Here is a 14387-nt window from a genome sequence, read left to right as displayed (position 1 = left end):
GGGAAGTAGAGGGAGGTGAGGGCGGGGCCAGGATTAGAAGCAGTGTCCCTGGAGCCCAAGAAAGGGATTGAGTTGGTCTGGGTGAGCAGGATCAGGAAGCAGTATTGGTTCCCCAGGTGTCTGGGCCCCAAGACTAGGAATGGTGCAGGGCCCAAACTAGGAGTAGAGAACAGCAGGGGAGATAGAAGGGTGAATGTGGCTGGGTGAGTCAAGGCGCGGAGGGCTGTGCTATGGACTTACCCCAAGAGGCCTGAGGGTAGGAGTCTCTCTCTTTTTTAAGAAAGCAAGCCATACTCCTGTGCAGACCTCTGCTAGGTGAGACACAGCCCTAATGTATAAGTTGACACTGGGTACATGGTGCTTTTCTCTTTGCATTTCGAGTGTATCTGGATTATAACATACTGGGAAAGAGATGAGAGTTTAGATTCAGTTTGGAAAACTTAGTTTGGATTGAAAGCTGTGGTTCATTTGCATATTGTATCCAGTGTTGACAACCATACATACTGGTTCATTACTCTGCTCAGTTAACATATGAGCACAGAGGCTTTGTTTCTATAATACAGAAGGAAGTGTTAGCAATAAGCTTGAACTGCCACAACAAGACAAGTGCCGATAGGCCAAACAAGGTGTTTCTCACAGGATGAGGGGCAGCTACCCATTTCCACTTATAGCCGTACTCATCCTTGTATGTGAAACATAGCTGTTCCAAATCTCAGACATCTTTTCTTTATGTGTATGAATGTTTTGGCTGCATGTATGTAAGTGCACCCATATCATGCAATGCCCGAAGAGGACAGAAGAGGGTGTGAAATTCTCCTGGAACTGGAGTTATGGATGGTTGTTAGCCTCCATGGGGGTGCTGGGAATTGAACCTGGGTCCTCTGCAAGAGGAGCCAGTGCCCTTAACCACTGAGCCATCTTTCCAGTCCCTGACTCACACACGTGCCTCCCGAGTGCTGGGATCACACCTTTAAAAGATAGGTTCTCATTGTGAAGTCTAGGCTGGCCTCAAATGGACCAAAAGTACTCCTGCCTCACTTTCTTGAGTGCTGGGATTATAGGTATGAACCAAGTATTTATGCCCTCAGAGCAGCCTCATATGGTTTAAGGATGGCTGTAATGGTGTGGCCTTATCATGGTTTGGGTATGGCTGAAGTGGTAACACCCTATTGCTCACTTACTTGTGGGTTCTTAAAATTATTATTATTTTGTCTTTTATGACAGGGTCTCCTTGTAGCCCCAGCTGTCCTGGCACTCACTATGTAGACCAGGCTGGCCTTGAACTCACGAAGATCAGCCTGCCTCTGCCTCCCAAGTGCTGGGATTAAAGGCATGCGCCACCACGCCTGGCCTTAAAATTATTTTTATTGAGTCAAGAATTTCATACAATGTATTTTGATTATATTATGATCCCCTCCCCAATCTCCACCCTCACCTTTCTATCTCCCAGCTCCTACCCCACCCCCACCCCCAACTTCATGACCTCTATTATTATATAAAAAACCCCATTCATCTTATGTAACACATCTGAACTGGGTGCCAGAGAAATCATATCAGTGATCTATAATTCTTTTTCTTTTTATGTGCATGAATGTTATGTCTGCATGTGTGTAAGTGCACCTGTGCTGTGCTATGCCCAAGGAGGACAGAAGAGGGCATCTTATCCCCTGGAACTGGAGTTACTGATGGCTGTTAGCCACCATATGGGTGCTGGGATTCAAATCCAGGTCTTCTGCAAGAACAGCCAGTGCTCTTAACCATCGAGCTATCTCTCCATCCCCAATGATCTATAATTCTTATGCACAGATGGGTCAAAGTAAGGGCCTACTCCCTTTCCTTCATATGTGGTTTAGGGTCAGAATACACCCAGGTTTCTTGGAATGGGGTCGTCATATTTGTTTTCAGTTTCTCTTACATACTGCTCAGGATTGTCAAGTAGGGATTTCTCTCTTCCTTAGTGATCAGAAATGCTTGGTTTTCCTCATCAAAGTCAGTTGTTCTCAGCCCGAGTTCTTGCAGATTACACTTATGCTGTTTCCAGGCCTCACTCAGTATACTTACCCCACAGTAGTCCAAGGCATTCTCTAACAGGTTGGATTCCCCATAGGGTTTTACTGCATCCAACACAAGATTTTCTGAGTGGCAGTTGGGATGTTTCACAGCTTCACATGACAGTTTTACACTGGTGCTCTCTAGCTTAATTTCTGTAATCTGTAGAATTCTCAGGTTTCTATTGTTGTTACAGATTGCAGCCAGGTCTTGACAGCCACTGGATGATGATGGTGGCCAGGCCTACCATGGGTGTGCTGTGCAGTGGTGGTCTGTAGGCCCAGCCTCTCACAAGAGAGGTGCACCTGGGTACAGTACAGTGTGTTAGTTGCAACTCACTCCTGGCTGCACCTGCCACCTGGCCCCCTTGCCCAAGCTTGGTGCCCAAGGATGCTAGATGTCCCGGTGTCTCAGGGACACAGCATGCATGTGGGTGGGGAGTTAAGCCTGCATGGCTCTGGGCACCATCTTGGGACCCCAGTTATATTTCCTCTAACTCGCAAGTCCTGAGTTTAGAATTTTAAGATCCACATAGAAGCACCATAGTTCTTAATAAAATGAAGAGGCCTGGAGTCATGTTTTAAGTCCCTGTATCAAGAGCTGCCATTGCCACCACCAATTCCCAGGTGCCTGTAGCCATGTTGTCGCCATTTTGACTCTGGATATTTTCTTTTTTACTTGCAAAGTCCTGAATTCAGAGTTTTTAGATCAATATAGAAGCAACCATGGCCAGGGTGCTTCACCTTGTGTGATAAGGTTCCTCACATGGTCCAGCACACACACTCAGTCTCTTGGGAGCTGCACACTACTTTTCCCCCAGAGTCTGGATGCCTGAGATGTGCCCCATTCTGCAGTCATCTTTTCCTGAGTCAAGTTTTATCTTTCTATGGGATGGAGTTGTTATTATGCCCAGCTGACCTCAGTATTTAAATGTCCCTTTCACAGAACAATACTCTGATGGGTACTAAACAGCTAATTCACATCCCTGAAATATCTTATGGTGAAGCTGAGCTTGGTTTTTGTTGCTTTGTTTTGTTTTGAGACAAGGTCTCACTGTGTAGGGCTGGACTGAAACTCACTATGTGAAGTACAGGATGGCCTGTACTCATAGAGATCCACCTGCCTCTGCCTCCAGAGTGCTGGGATTAAAGAGGTATGCCATCATACCAGGCTGTTTCAAGTTTTTTTTTGTTTTGTTTTGTCTTTTAAGACAGGTTCTCCATGTAGCCACAGCTGACATGGAACTTGTTATGTAGACCAGGCTGGTCTCAATCTCAGATCTGCTTGCCTCTGCCTCCCAAGTGCTTGGATTAAAAGTATGCACAACCATGCCCAGCTCTTGTTTCATGTTTTTAAGACAAAGTCTCTTGTATTCCAGGCTGGCCTAAACTCTACATATAGTCAAAGATAACCTTGACAACTAGTGGGAATGGGTTCTCTCCTTCCACCATGTAGGTCCCTTGAAACAAACTCAGGTCATTAGTCTTGGTGGGAGGCACCTTTACCCACTGGGCCATCTCTCCAGCCCTTAAGAGTATTTTCATTGTTTTAGTGCAGGAGATTGAACCTAGAGCCTCACACATGCTTTAAGTGAGAACACCAAATTATGTCTCAATTTAGATGTTTTTTTCCTTTCATCTTATCAATGAATGCTTCTATAGTTACATCTCTTTGCTAGGCATGTTTAACAATTTAAGCATCATTAAATTTGGTGTTCCCTTCATAAATCTTAGCCTTCTTTTAAAAAATATTGTGTGTGCATGTGTGTACATGAAGGTGCACATGTACCACGGTGCCCATGTGGAGGTCAGAGAAAAACTGGAGAGTTGACTCTCTCCTGCCACCTATTTAGGATCTAGGGATTTAGCTCAGGTTGTCAGGTCTGCACACAAGCATCTCTAACCACTGAGCCATCTCACTGGCCCAATCTTTGTCTTTTTTTAAAAAAAATATATATATTATTATTATTATTTTATTGTCTTTTTGAGACAGGGTCTCTCTGTAGTCCCAGCTGTCCTGGAACTCACTATGTAGACCAGGCTGGCCTTGAACTCACAAAGAACCGCCTGTCTCTGCCTCCCAAGTGCTGAGATTAAAGGCGTGGGACACCACGTCCAGCTTATTATTTTTTTAATGTGTATGAGTGTATTGTCTGCATGAATGTGAGTGCACCCATGTTGTGCAATGCTGCAGAGGTCAGAAACAGGGCTTTGGGTTCCCCTGGAACTGGAGTTAAGGACGATTTGTAGCTGCCATGTGGGTGCTGGGAATTGAACCCGGGTCCTCTGCAAGAGCAGTCAGTACTCTTAACTGCTGAGCTTTCTCTTCAGACCCATATTTTTATTTTATGTGTATGAGTGTATTGCCTGTATGTCCTCTGCAAGAGCAGTCGATGCTCTTAACCACTGAGCCATCTGTCCAGCCCCCTATTTTTATATTTTTATGTGTATGTGTGTATTGCCTGCATGTAAGTGAACTGATGTTGTGCAATGCCCACAGAGGACAGAAGAGGCTGTCAGATCCCCTGGAACTGGAGTTACGGACAGTTGTTAGCTGTCATGTGGGTACTGAGATTCAAACCCGGGTCTTCTGCAAGAACATTCAGTGTTCGTAACCGCTGAGCCATCTTTTCAGCCCCACATCTTGGTAAATTTAAAGTCAAAATAAGCACAGCCAAAACATAAAAGTGTGGGAAAGATTTATTAACTATAGCTGACAAGGACAACACAGAAGTTATTTCTAACACCCTCCTTGAACAAAGGAAGAATGAGGATTCTATTCAGGGATCCTATACATACTCATTCAGGGGGGTTGGTCCATTCCTAAGCATGCTCAGTCAAGGAGTAAACAGCATGCTCAGTTTCTGATCATGAAGCACATGTCTAAACAATTAAAATTATGAACAGGAATGCCTATGTACATCTTCAGCTTATACGATAAAGATTAAGCCAAAAATAGATACTTTAATGGTACATTATTACCTGAGCCTGCCCCTGAAGGTGTCTGTCTCACTTAATGGATAACCACAAAGTTTTCTGGAGAGTCCAGTATACCTTATTTCTCACCAGTTCCTATCACCACCACTATGCCAAAAAGAAAAAAGCTCTTGTAGGTGAAGTCAAAGTCACTTCAGTCAGGATCACATGAAGCATAGTAGATTAAGTTGAAGAAGACTACCAAAGAGGCCCTGTGTAGGCAACACCATGCCCTTCCATTTCCTAAGTATCTGCCTTAAGAACATTACCTTCAGAGGAGTGTGGTGGTTCATGCCTGTCATCTCAGAGCGTGAGCGGCTGAGTCAGGAGCTCAAGGCAGAAGTTCAGGGCAGCCTGGCTGTATGTAGCCTGCTTGAGCTACAGTATGAGATCCTCCCATGAATGAATGAATGAATGAATGAATGGGAGAATATTGCATTCTCTTAAGCTCCCATTCCCTCCAGTTGTTTTAGGAACATCACTGAAGGGAAATAATCTCCACCAGACTGAACAGCAGATTTTCCTTCCAGTCAGATATTCATTCCCATCTGCATTTTTGTATTGTTTGAAAAACATCATCCAATCTGCATTATTAAAAAGTTTAAAAAATTTTTCTTTTTTAAAACTATTTTTATGAGGCCAGGTGTGGTGGCGCACGCCTTTAATCCCAGCACTTGGGAGGCAGAGGCAGGCGGAACTCTGTGAGTTCAAGGCCAGCCTGGTCTACGTAGTGAGTTCCAGGACAGCTGGGGCTACAGGGAGACCCTGTCTAAAAAAGACCAAAAAAAAAAAAAAAAAAAAAAAGATGTTTATGCAGGTTTTTGTTCTGGACAACTCCAGGAAGCACCATTCACACACTAAGTAGTCTGTACTCATAAACTTACATATCACATGGCTTGATCTTAAAGAATTAAAAAATGTTTTGGGAATTAAGCATATGTAGGTTTGTTTTCAGGCCAAATTTCTGTGTTTGGTAAGGCTGAGATTTTGTTTTATGGGGGGTTGGGGGGCAATCTTTGTAGATACTTTTGAACTCAGTTTTGACATTTTGTTATTGAAACTGTCACTTTAAGAAGACAAAGATTGGGGCTGGAGACATGGCTCAGCAGTTGGGAGCACTGGCTGCTCTTGCAGAGTACCTGGGTTCAGATTCCAGCACCCACATGACAGCTAACAACCGTCTGTAACTTCAGTTCCTCTTCTGAACTTTATGGGCGCTGCATGGCACAGGTGTTCTTACTTATATACAGGCAATACACTCATACCCATAGAATGGGAATGATAAATAAAGTATTTCTTAAAAAAAAAAAAAAAAGACAGGAGCTGGAGAAATGACTCAGTGGTTAAGAGCACTGACTGCTCTTGCAGAGGACCCAGGTTAGATTTCCTGCACCTACATGGCGGCTACAAACCATCCTTAACTCCAGTACCAGGGGACTCTGACACCCTCTTCTGACTCCGCAGCATCGCACGACATGGGTGCACTCACATACATGCAGGCAATACACTCATACACATTAAAAAAAAAAAAAAAGAATGAATGAATAAGGAACAGGAATATTTCAACAGCACTACACAGTTTTTGAATCTTCTTTGCTCTTAACTGTTGTTTCTAGTCCATGTTTTTGCAATCCTAACTTTTTTCTAGGTTGTTTAACTGACCCAGAGGTAGCATTAAGACTATAAACTTTTTGGTTTTGGTTATTGGAGAGGTTTAGTTATAACTGCAACATGGTCATAGTCTCCAGAGCCATTTACACCTGCTAAAAGCATAACACTTTGGTATTTATTTCTACAGTACTATTCATATGAAGAGGAAATATTATTTGTTGTGTGAGATTTTTCACAAATGTCAGTCTATGTTCTATGAGGCACATGTACTACTACTATCAGATGCTCATGATCAGTGTGCTGGTTAGTTTCTGTCAACTTGACACAAACTGAGACATCCTAAAAGAGAGTACCTCAATCAAGGAATTACCTCCACTCAGATTGGCCTGTAGCCATGACTGTAAAGGAATGTCTTTTTAAGAAAGTTTTATTGTTTTTATTTTAGGTGTGTATATTGCTTACATGTTGGTAGGTGCACCGATGTTGTGCAATGCCCACGGATTATCAGATGGCATGAGATCCCCTGGAACTGGAGTTACAGATGGTTGTTAGCCACATGACTGCTGGGAATTGAACCTGGGTCCTCTGCAAGAGCACCCAGTGCTCTTAACCACCAAGCCATCTCTCTAGCACAAGCATTTTCTTTTTATTAAAAAAAAAACTATTTTTGGTCTTTTTGAGACAGGGTCTGTCTCCCTGTAGCTCCAGCTGTCCTGGAACTCACCATGTAGACCAGGCTGGCCTTGAACTCAGAGTTCCACCTGCCTCTGCCTCCCAAGTACTGGCATTAAAGGCGTGCACCACCGTGCCCGGCTATAAAATTTTTTTTAATTTATTCATTTGGTCTATTTGAAACAGGGTCTCCCCTGTAGCCTCAGCTGACCTGGACTATGTAGACCAGGCTGGCCTCAATCGCTAAGAGATCTGCTTGCTGCTGTCTCCTGAGTCCTGGGATTAAAAGTGTGCATCATCATGCCAAGCCTTTTTGTTTTTTCTTCTCTAAACACTTACTGCTTTTATGTGTATGAGAGTTTTGCCTGCATGTATCAAGGTACACCAAGTATGTACCCTCAGAGGCCAGAAGACTGCATTGGATTCTCTAGAACTTGAGTTATAAGTGGTTGTGAGCTACTATGTGAGATGCTTGGAACCAAACCTGGGTCCTCTGTGAGAACAGCAAGTGCTCTTAACCACAGAGCTATCTCTCTAGTCCCAGTGAGGCGTTTTCTTAATTGTTAATTGGTCCCATCCTTGTACAGGTAGGCCTGGGCTGTATATGAAAGGTAACTGAATGCCAGGTGTGGTAGTTCATGCCTTGAATCCCAGCCCTTGGGAGGCAGAAGCAGGTGGATCCCTGTGAGATCAAGACCATCCTTGTGCACATAGTGCCTTCCAATCCGGCTGGGACTAGGAAGACCTTGTTATAAAGAAAGATAACTGAACAATCCAGGGTAAGCAAGCCAGTAGGCAGCTTTCTTCTGTGGTTTCTACTTCCAACTACTGCCTTTAGTTCCTGCCCTAATTTCCCTTGATGATAGATTTTAAGCTGTAAGAGGAAATTAACCCTTTCCCTGCCCCCTCCCCAGTTGCTTTTGGTGTTATCACAGCAACAGAAACCAATCAGGACAATTTAGTAAATGCTCATTTGACAGATAATGCAGAAAACAAGAGGTACACTTAAGATATTAGCTCAACATCATTTAATAAAGGGATTATTTACATATATGTATTTAGAATTAAACGTATTCAGTGGTGGATAAATACCCAGGAGAGCTATCACCCTAATAATAGAAAGCTATCACCCTAATACTAGAAAGTAAGATGGTATGTAGGATTTTTTAAATTTTTTATTGATTTTTTTGTGCATTTCATACAGAAAATCATCTTTATACCCTCTTCCCCTTTGGCACTCTGCCATAACACCCCCCCCCCACTGGAGTTCATACATTCTGTCATTTGTGTTAAGGCCTATCATGAAAAGTTAGTGTTCCCAAGTATCCCTCAGTGCAAATTCATCTACTAGGATTTAGTTATCCTATCTAAAGTCCCTTCCTTTAAGATCAGCTCTTCCTCCCCCAGCAGTAATCAGCTGCCACTAATTCAACTAAGATTGGGGCCTGCTGTTCATTTCCACAGTTCTGTGCTGGGTTTTTGTCTGATTAAGTTTGCATGGGTCTTGTGCATGTTGACACCATTGCTGTAGGTTTGTATGAGAAGGGTCCCAGGTACCTGTAGAACTGTTTCCGTATGGAAATGCACCTCCTCCCTGGCTCTTACAATCTTTCCGCACCCTCTTCCACAATGGTCTCTGAGCCCTGGGTGGGTGGATTTTAATCCAGTTTTGTCCAAGGACCCATATTCTCTGCAGACTCTTATTCTATGTTTTGGCCATTTGTGATTTTTGTTGTTGTTGTTCCTGGCCCTCTGTTACATGAGGGAGCTTGATGAGAGTTGAAATGCATTAGTGTTCTTTTCATTCCTTGTTCTATCTTCCATGAGCCTTAGGTATAGAGGTTGCATCCTAGATGTGTCACTTAAGACTTGGGCAGTTCACAGATCATCTCTGTGTGTGACCAGTTACAGAATTCTGTAATAGTCTCCGACTCTTTCGAAAGAAGTTTTTTTTTGGTGACTGGTGACTGGGATACTTGTCTGTAAATATAAGGATCCATATTTTGCACATAGTAAGAAATTACCTTTGTCTAGGGATGTGACAGTCTTGGGGATTTCTCTAAGATCTAAGACCTCTCCAGCCATGTGTATTTGGTTATGTTCACAGTAAGAAACACAAGTCTCCTCCCACTGAGTTGGCTTTATGTCCAATTAGTTAGCTGTTGATTACCCCCAAGATAAAAGTGTCATTACTGTACTAATGTTGTTTGCTGTGCCAGTCATTGATGTGGTTATTTGGTCTTGAAACTGGGGTTGGACTATTGATTGTTCTCCCTTAGCAGCTTGCGTAGTGCTCTCCAAAGCTATGAGAGTTATCCTTCAGGGGATGTAATTTCCAGGTCAATTCCAGCTCCATTGGCTCCCAAACCTGTGTCTGAGGTATGTCCTGTCTTCAGTAACAGGGTCTTACCATCAAGTTCTAGGAGGTAATCAAGGGCCAGCCTGTGTAATTTTGGGAGTCTCTTGGAGTACCCTGACCAACAACTCAAAGGAAGGTTTCTCCTGTTTGTCACTGTTTCTTATTAAGTAGTCTTCAGCTATACACATGGACTTGTGTAGTGATATTTTATGTGTAATTTGTCAGGCTTTTGAACCAACAGGATTCCCTCTGCTTTTTTATACTAGCTAGGCATTATTTATTTCTTCTTTCTCTGTCCCTGTCTAACCCTCCACCCACACCATCCCACCTTTAAGGTACCATTTTCCCCATTTCTCTCTTGATAATACCAGTCTCTATGGTCCCACCTCTCTTGAGCTCCTTTCCCTTTATCCCCATAATTCCTTGTATATCCCTCCCTTCCCTCTCCCATTCAAATACCCCCATTTTACCCATTTCTCCCTTAGTAACACCTGTCTCCGTTATCGCTCAGGTTCCTTCTTTCCCTTTACCTCCCTGGTTACTTTCCATTTTCCTGGCTCCTGCAGTTGTATCAGGATATATACTCATAAGGATGTAGTGCTAGGATCCACAAATGAGGGAGAACAAACATCATCTGTTTCTTCTGAGTCTGTTACTTCACTTAGTATAACAGTTTCTAGTTCCATCCATTTATCTGCAAATTTCATGATTTCAGCTTTCTTTATGGCTGAGTAGAACTCCACTGTGTAAATGTATTACATTTTTGTTATCCACTCGTCAGTTGAGGGACACTTAGGTTACTTCCATTTCTTAGCACCATGCAGTGGTTGAATTCAGGCACTCTCAGGCAAACTGCATAAGTCTTGGCTTTCTGGGTGATTTTTCTGATGCTTAATGAGTTGCACCTTTTGAATAAATGCTTTCCCACATGTGCTGCATTCATAGGGTTTCTCCCCACTGTGAATTCTCTGATGCCGAAGGAGCTGTGCTTTCCATGCAAAAGCTTTGCTACATTCACTGCATTGAAATGGCTTTTCTCTAGTATGGGTCCTCTGGTGATGTATGAGGCTTGGCTTCTGACTGAAGGTTTTCCCACATTCATTGCATTTGTAGGGTTTCTCACCTGTATGTGTTCTCTGATGGGCTATCAGGCTTGACTTCTGGGAGAAGGCCTTTCTACATTCACTGCATTCATAAGGTTTCTCCCCAGTGTGAGTTCTGTGATGTATTTGCAGCTGTGATTTTCCAAGGAATAATTTTCCACATTCAATACATCCGTAAGGCTTCTCTCCTAAGTGACATCTTTGATGTCTTATTAGCTCTGACTTCTTAAAAAAGATTTTTCACAATCACTGCATTGATAGCTTTTCTCTTTCATATGGGTCATACGATGTTTACTAAGTTGTGGTTTACTGAAGGCCTTGCCATATTCACTGCACCCATATAGTTTCTCTCCTTTGTGAATACTTTGATGCCTGATAAGCGAGTTCCTGCTGAAGGCTTTTTTATATTCACTACACACATAAGGTTCCCTCCCTGTATGTGACCTCTGATGAGTAATAAATTCTGACTTCCAAGTGAAAGCTTTCTCACAATCAATACATTTATAGGGTTTCTCTCCTGTGTGTTTTCTTTGATGCATGATGACTTTCAATTTCTGAGAGAAAGTTTTCCCACAATCACTGCAGCTGTAGGGTTTTTCTATTCTATGAATTATCTCATGAATGTTTAGCTGTGGTTTGCTGCTAAAGGTTTTTCCACATAAACTGCAAGTATAGGGCTTCACTCCAGTATGAGTTCTCTGGTGCAGCGTGAGCAATGACTTCCTAATGAAAGCTTTCTGACATTTATCACATCCATATGGTTTTTCTCCTGAGTGAGTCCTTTGGTGAATAGTGAGCACTGACTTTTGTGAAAAGGCTTTACCACATTCCTTGCACTGATAGAGCGTCTCTCCTGTATGAGTTCTCTGATGTACAATGAGCATTGATTTCCTACTGAATGCCCTCTGACATTCTTCACATTCATATGGTCTTTCTCCTGAGTGAGTACTTTGGTGAAATGTCAGCAATGACTTTTGTTTAAAGGCTTTCCCACATTCACTGCATCGATAAGGTTTCTCTCTGGTATGAGTTCTCTGGTGTACAATAAGCTGTGAATTTCTGTTAAAACCTTTACCACATTCTAAGCATAAATAGACTCCTGAATGTGTTACGTGATTTGTAACAAGCTGTGATTCTTTGTTGCTGTTTTCTCTACATTCATTGTAATCACAGTATTTTACTTCACCATAGATTCTGTCAGATTTTTGATAAAGCAGTAATTTTTTACTTAGCTCATTTTTTTTTTTCTTCCACAGTTACTTTTTGGAATAAAAAAATCAAAAGGATATTTTAGAGTTTTTCCATGTGTGCCCCATTTAAAATGGAGTCTCTCACTTTTAAATGAACATAGTTCACACTTGAATTCAATATCTCCTCCAAAACATCATATCTCTGCATTTAAACTTGTCTTCCTTATCTTTAGGGCATAATTTAGAAGAACCATCTAGCCAGACCTATAAGGGGGGGGAATCATACTGTATAATTTCCTTCATGATTATACTTACAAATAAAGCTTCTGGCTGGGCGTGGTGGTGCATGCCTTTAATCCCAGCACTCAGGAGGCAGAGGCAGGCAGATCTCTGTGAGTTCAAGGCCAGCCTGGTCTACATAGTGAGTTCCAGGCCAGCTGGGGCTACAGGGAGATCCTGTCTCAAAAAGACCAACCCCCCCCCAAAAAAACAAATAAAGCTTCTGAAATGGATTCTAGTATGCTGGGGAGCAAATAAGCCCTAAAATCATGTCTTACTGTGCAGCCCAATCAGACTCAAGATCTTCCTGCCTTAGTCTCCCAAGTACTAGAACTATAGGCATCAATGACCCACCATGCCTGGCTTGGACAATGACACATGAAATAGATTTTAAAATTACAAATGCTAAAAATATGCAGTATTCTGTGAATTTTAAGTATATAATCAGAACTCATTTAGCTGAAAGATTATGGAAAGCAAGTAATTAGCAAACATTATATGAAAAAAGTGAGACTAAGTAAACAAGAAAGCAAGATTAGTATACACTTCGGTTGTTGGTTTTTATTTGTTTTGTTTTGTTTTTTGAGACAGGGTATCCTTGTAGCCCTAGTTGGCCTGGGATGTACTATGTAGACCAGGCTGGCCTTGATCTCACAGAGATCCACCTGCCTCTGCCTCCAGAGTTCTGGGATTAAAGATGTGGCCCACCATGCTCAGCCACAGTATACACTTTTGCATGATATAAAGGAAGAAATACTGGGTATGATGCAGAGTAAATATGGGCTACCACTTTATATTTGATATATGGGAAATATTAATTTTCCATACTACTGTTAGATTTTTGGTTTGATTTTTTGATACAGGGTTTCCCTGAGCCCCAGCTAGCCTGGAACTTACTATGTAGAACAGGCTAGCTTCAATCTCACAGAAATCCATTTGCCTCTGCCTCCTGAGTGCTGGGATTAAAGGTGTGAGCCACCATGTCTGGCCCTATTGTTACATGTTAAGAACAGTCTCAGCACCAGCAAGATTGCTGAGCAAAGGCACCTGCTGCCAAGTTTGATGACATGAGTTCAATCCCTGGGACCTGTATGTTAGAAGAGAACTTACTTTGTTCTCCACAGGTGAACCATGAAATGCATGTCTCCTCCACAATAAATAAAAATGTCAAAATTAAAAAAAGAATCTCTTATAAGATCATCCATTGAATGAATCACTGATATCAGTAACTTCACCATCACTAAATCTTCTCTTGGGGGCTTAAAATTGTTTTTATTTAATTTGTGTGTGCATTCACACACAAACATATGTGCCACAATGTGTTTGTAGTTCAGAGGACAACTTGGAGGAGTTAGTTCTTTCTTTTTACCATGTGTGTCCCAGTGATCAAACTCAGGCTGTCATGCTTAGCTGCAAATGCCTTTTATTTACTGAGCCATCTCATATCCCTGCTTTTGGCTTTCTGAGACAAGAGTTTCATTTGGTAGCCCAGGCTGGGCTTCAACTTACCTGTCTTAGCCTCCCAAATTCTGAAATTATAGGTAGGTGTAAGCCACCATAACTGGTTTCAATATTAATACTTTTATCAAGGTTTGGCATTAATTTCTTTTTAATTGGGCCAGTAATTGAACCTAAAGCTAATATTGTAACTCTGTCTATATAATGTTATTAATAGGAATTATTCTAAACCACAAGAATAGTTTATATAACTTTTAGGGTAGAAGGATCAGAAGTTCAAGATTATTCCTGACTAAAAAAAAATTCTTTACATAACATTAGGATTCTTATTCTCTCTCTCTCTCTCTCTCTCTCTCTCTCTCTCTCCCCCCCCTTTGGACAAGGGTCAAGGGCTCACTAAATAGCCCTGGAACTCATTAGGTAGACCAAGCTGGTCTCAAACTCACAGTGATCCACCTGCCTCTTCTTTCCAAGTTCTAGGATTAAAGATGTGTACCACCATGTCCAGCTTTTTTACTTTGAAAAAAAAAATGTATATGAATGTATTGTCTGCATGTAGGTTAAGTGCACCCATGTTGTGCAATGCCCATGGAGGACAGAAGAGGTTGTCGGATCCCCTGGGACTGGAGTTACGGACAGTTGTTAGCTGCCATGTGGGTGTGGGATTTGAACCCTGCAAGTCAGTGTTCTT

The 14387-nt window shown here is 42.2% G+C and overlaps 1 protein-coding gene across 1 annotated transcript in view; it reads right to left on the bottom strand.

Annotated features, from left to right (window-relative positions):
- Positions 1 to 10390: 10390 nt before the first annotated feature.
- The window catches only part of LOC103747683 (zinc finger protein 84), a 17655-nt gene continuing 13658 nt past the window's right edge, over positions 10391 to 14387 (bottom strand). Inside the window, 2 exon segments of the mRNA XM_029554566.1 lie at positions 10391 to 11005; positions 11008 to 12016. Of these exon segments, the coding sequence (XP_029410426.1) occupies positions 10500 to 11005; positions 11008 to 12016 (1515 nt within the window). The 3' untranslated portion in view covers positions 10391 to 10499.

The sequence above is a fragment of the Nannospalax galili genome, unplaced genomic scaffold (genome assembly GCF_000622305.1).
Source record: "Nannospalax galili isolate Female #2095 unplaced genomic scaffold, S.galili_v1.0 scaffold100, whole genome shotgun sequence".
In the NCBI taxonomy this organism is placed as follows: domain Eukaryota; kingdom Metazoa; phylum Chordata; class Mammalia; order Rodentia; family Spalacidae; genus Nannospalax; species Nannospalax galili.
Note: the sequence above shows the minus strand (reverse complement) of the source record. Positions and strands in the feature narration are given on the sequence as shown.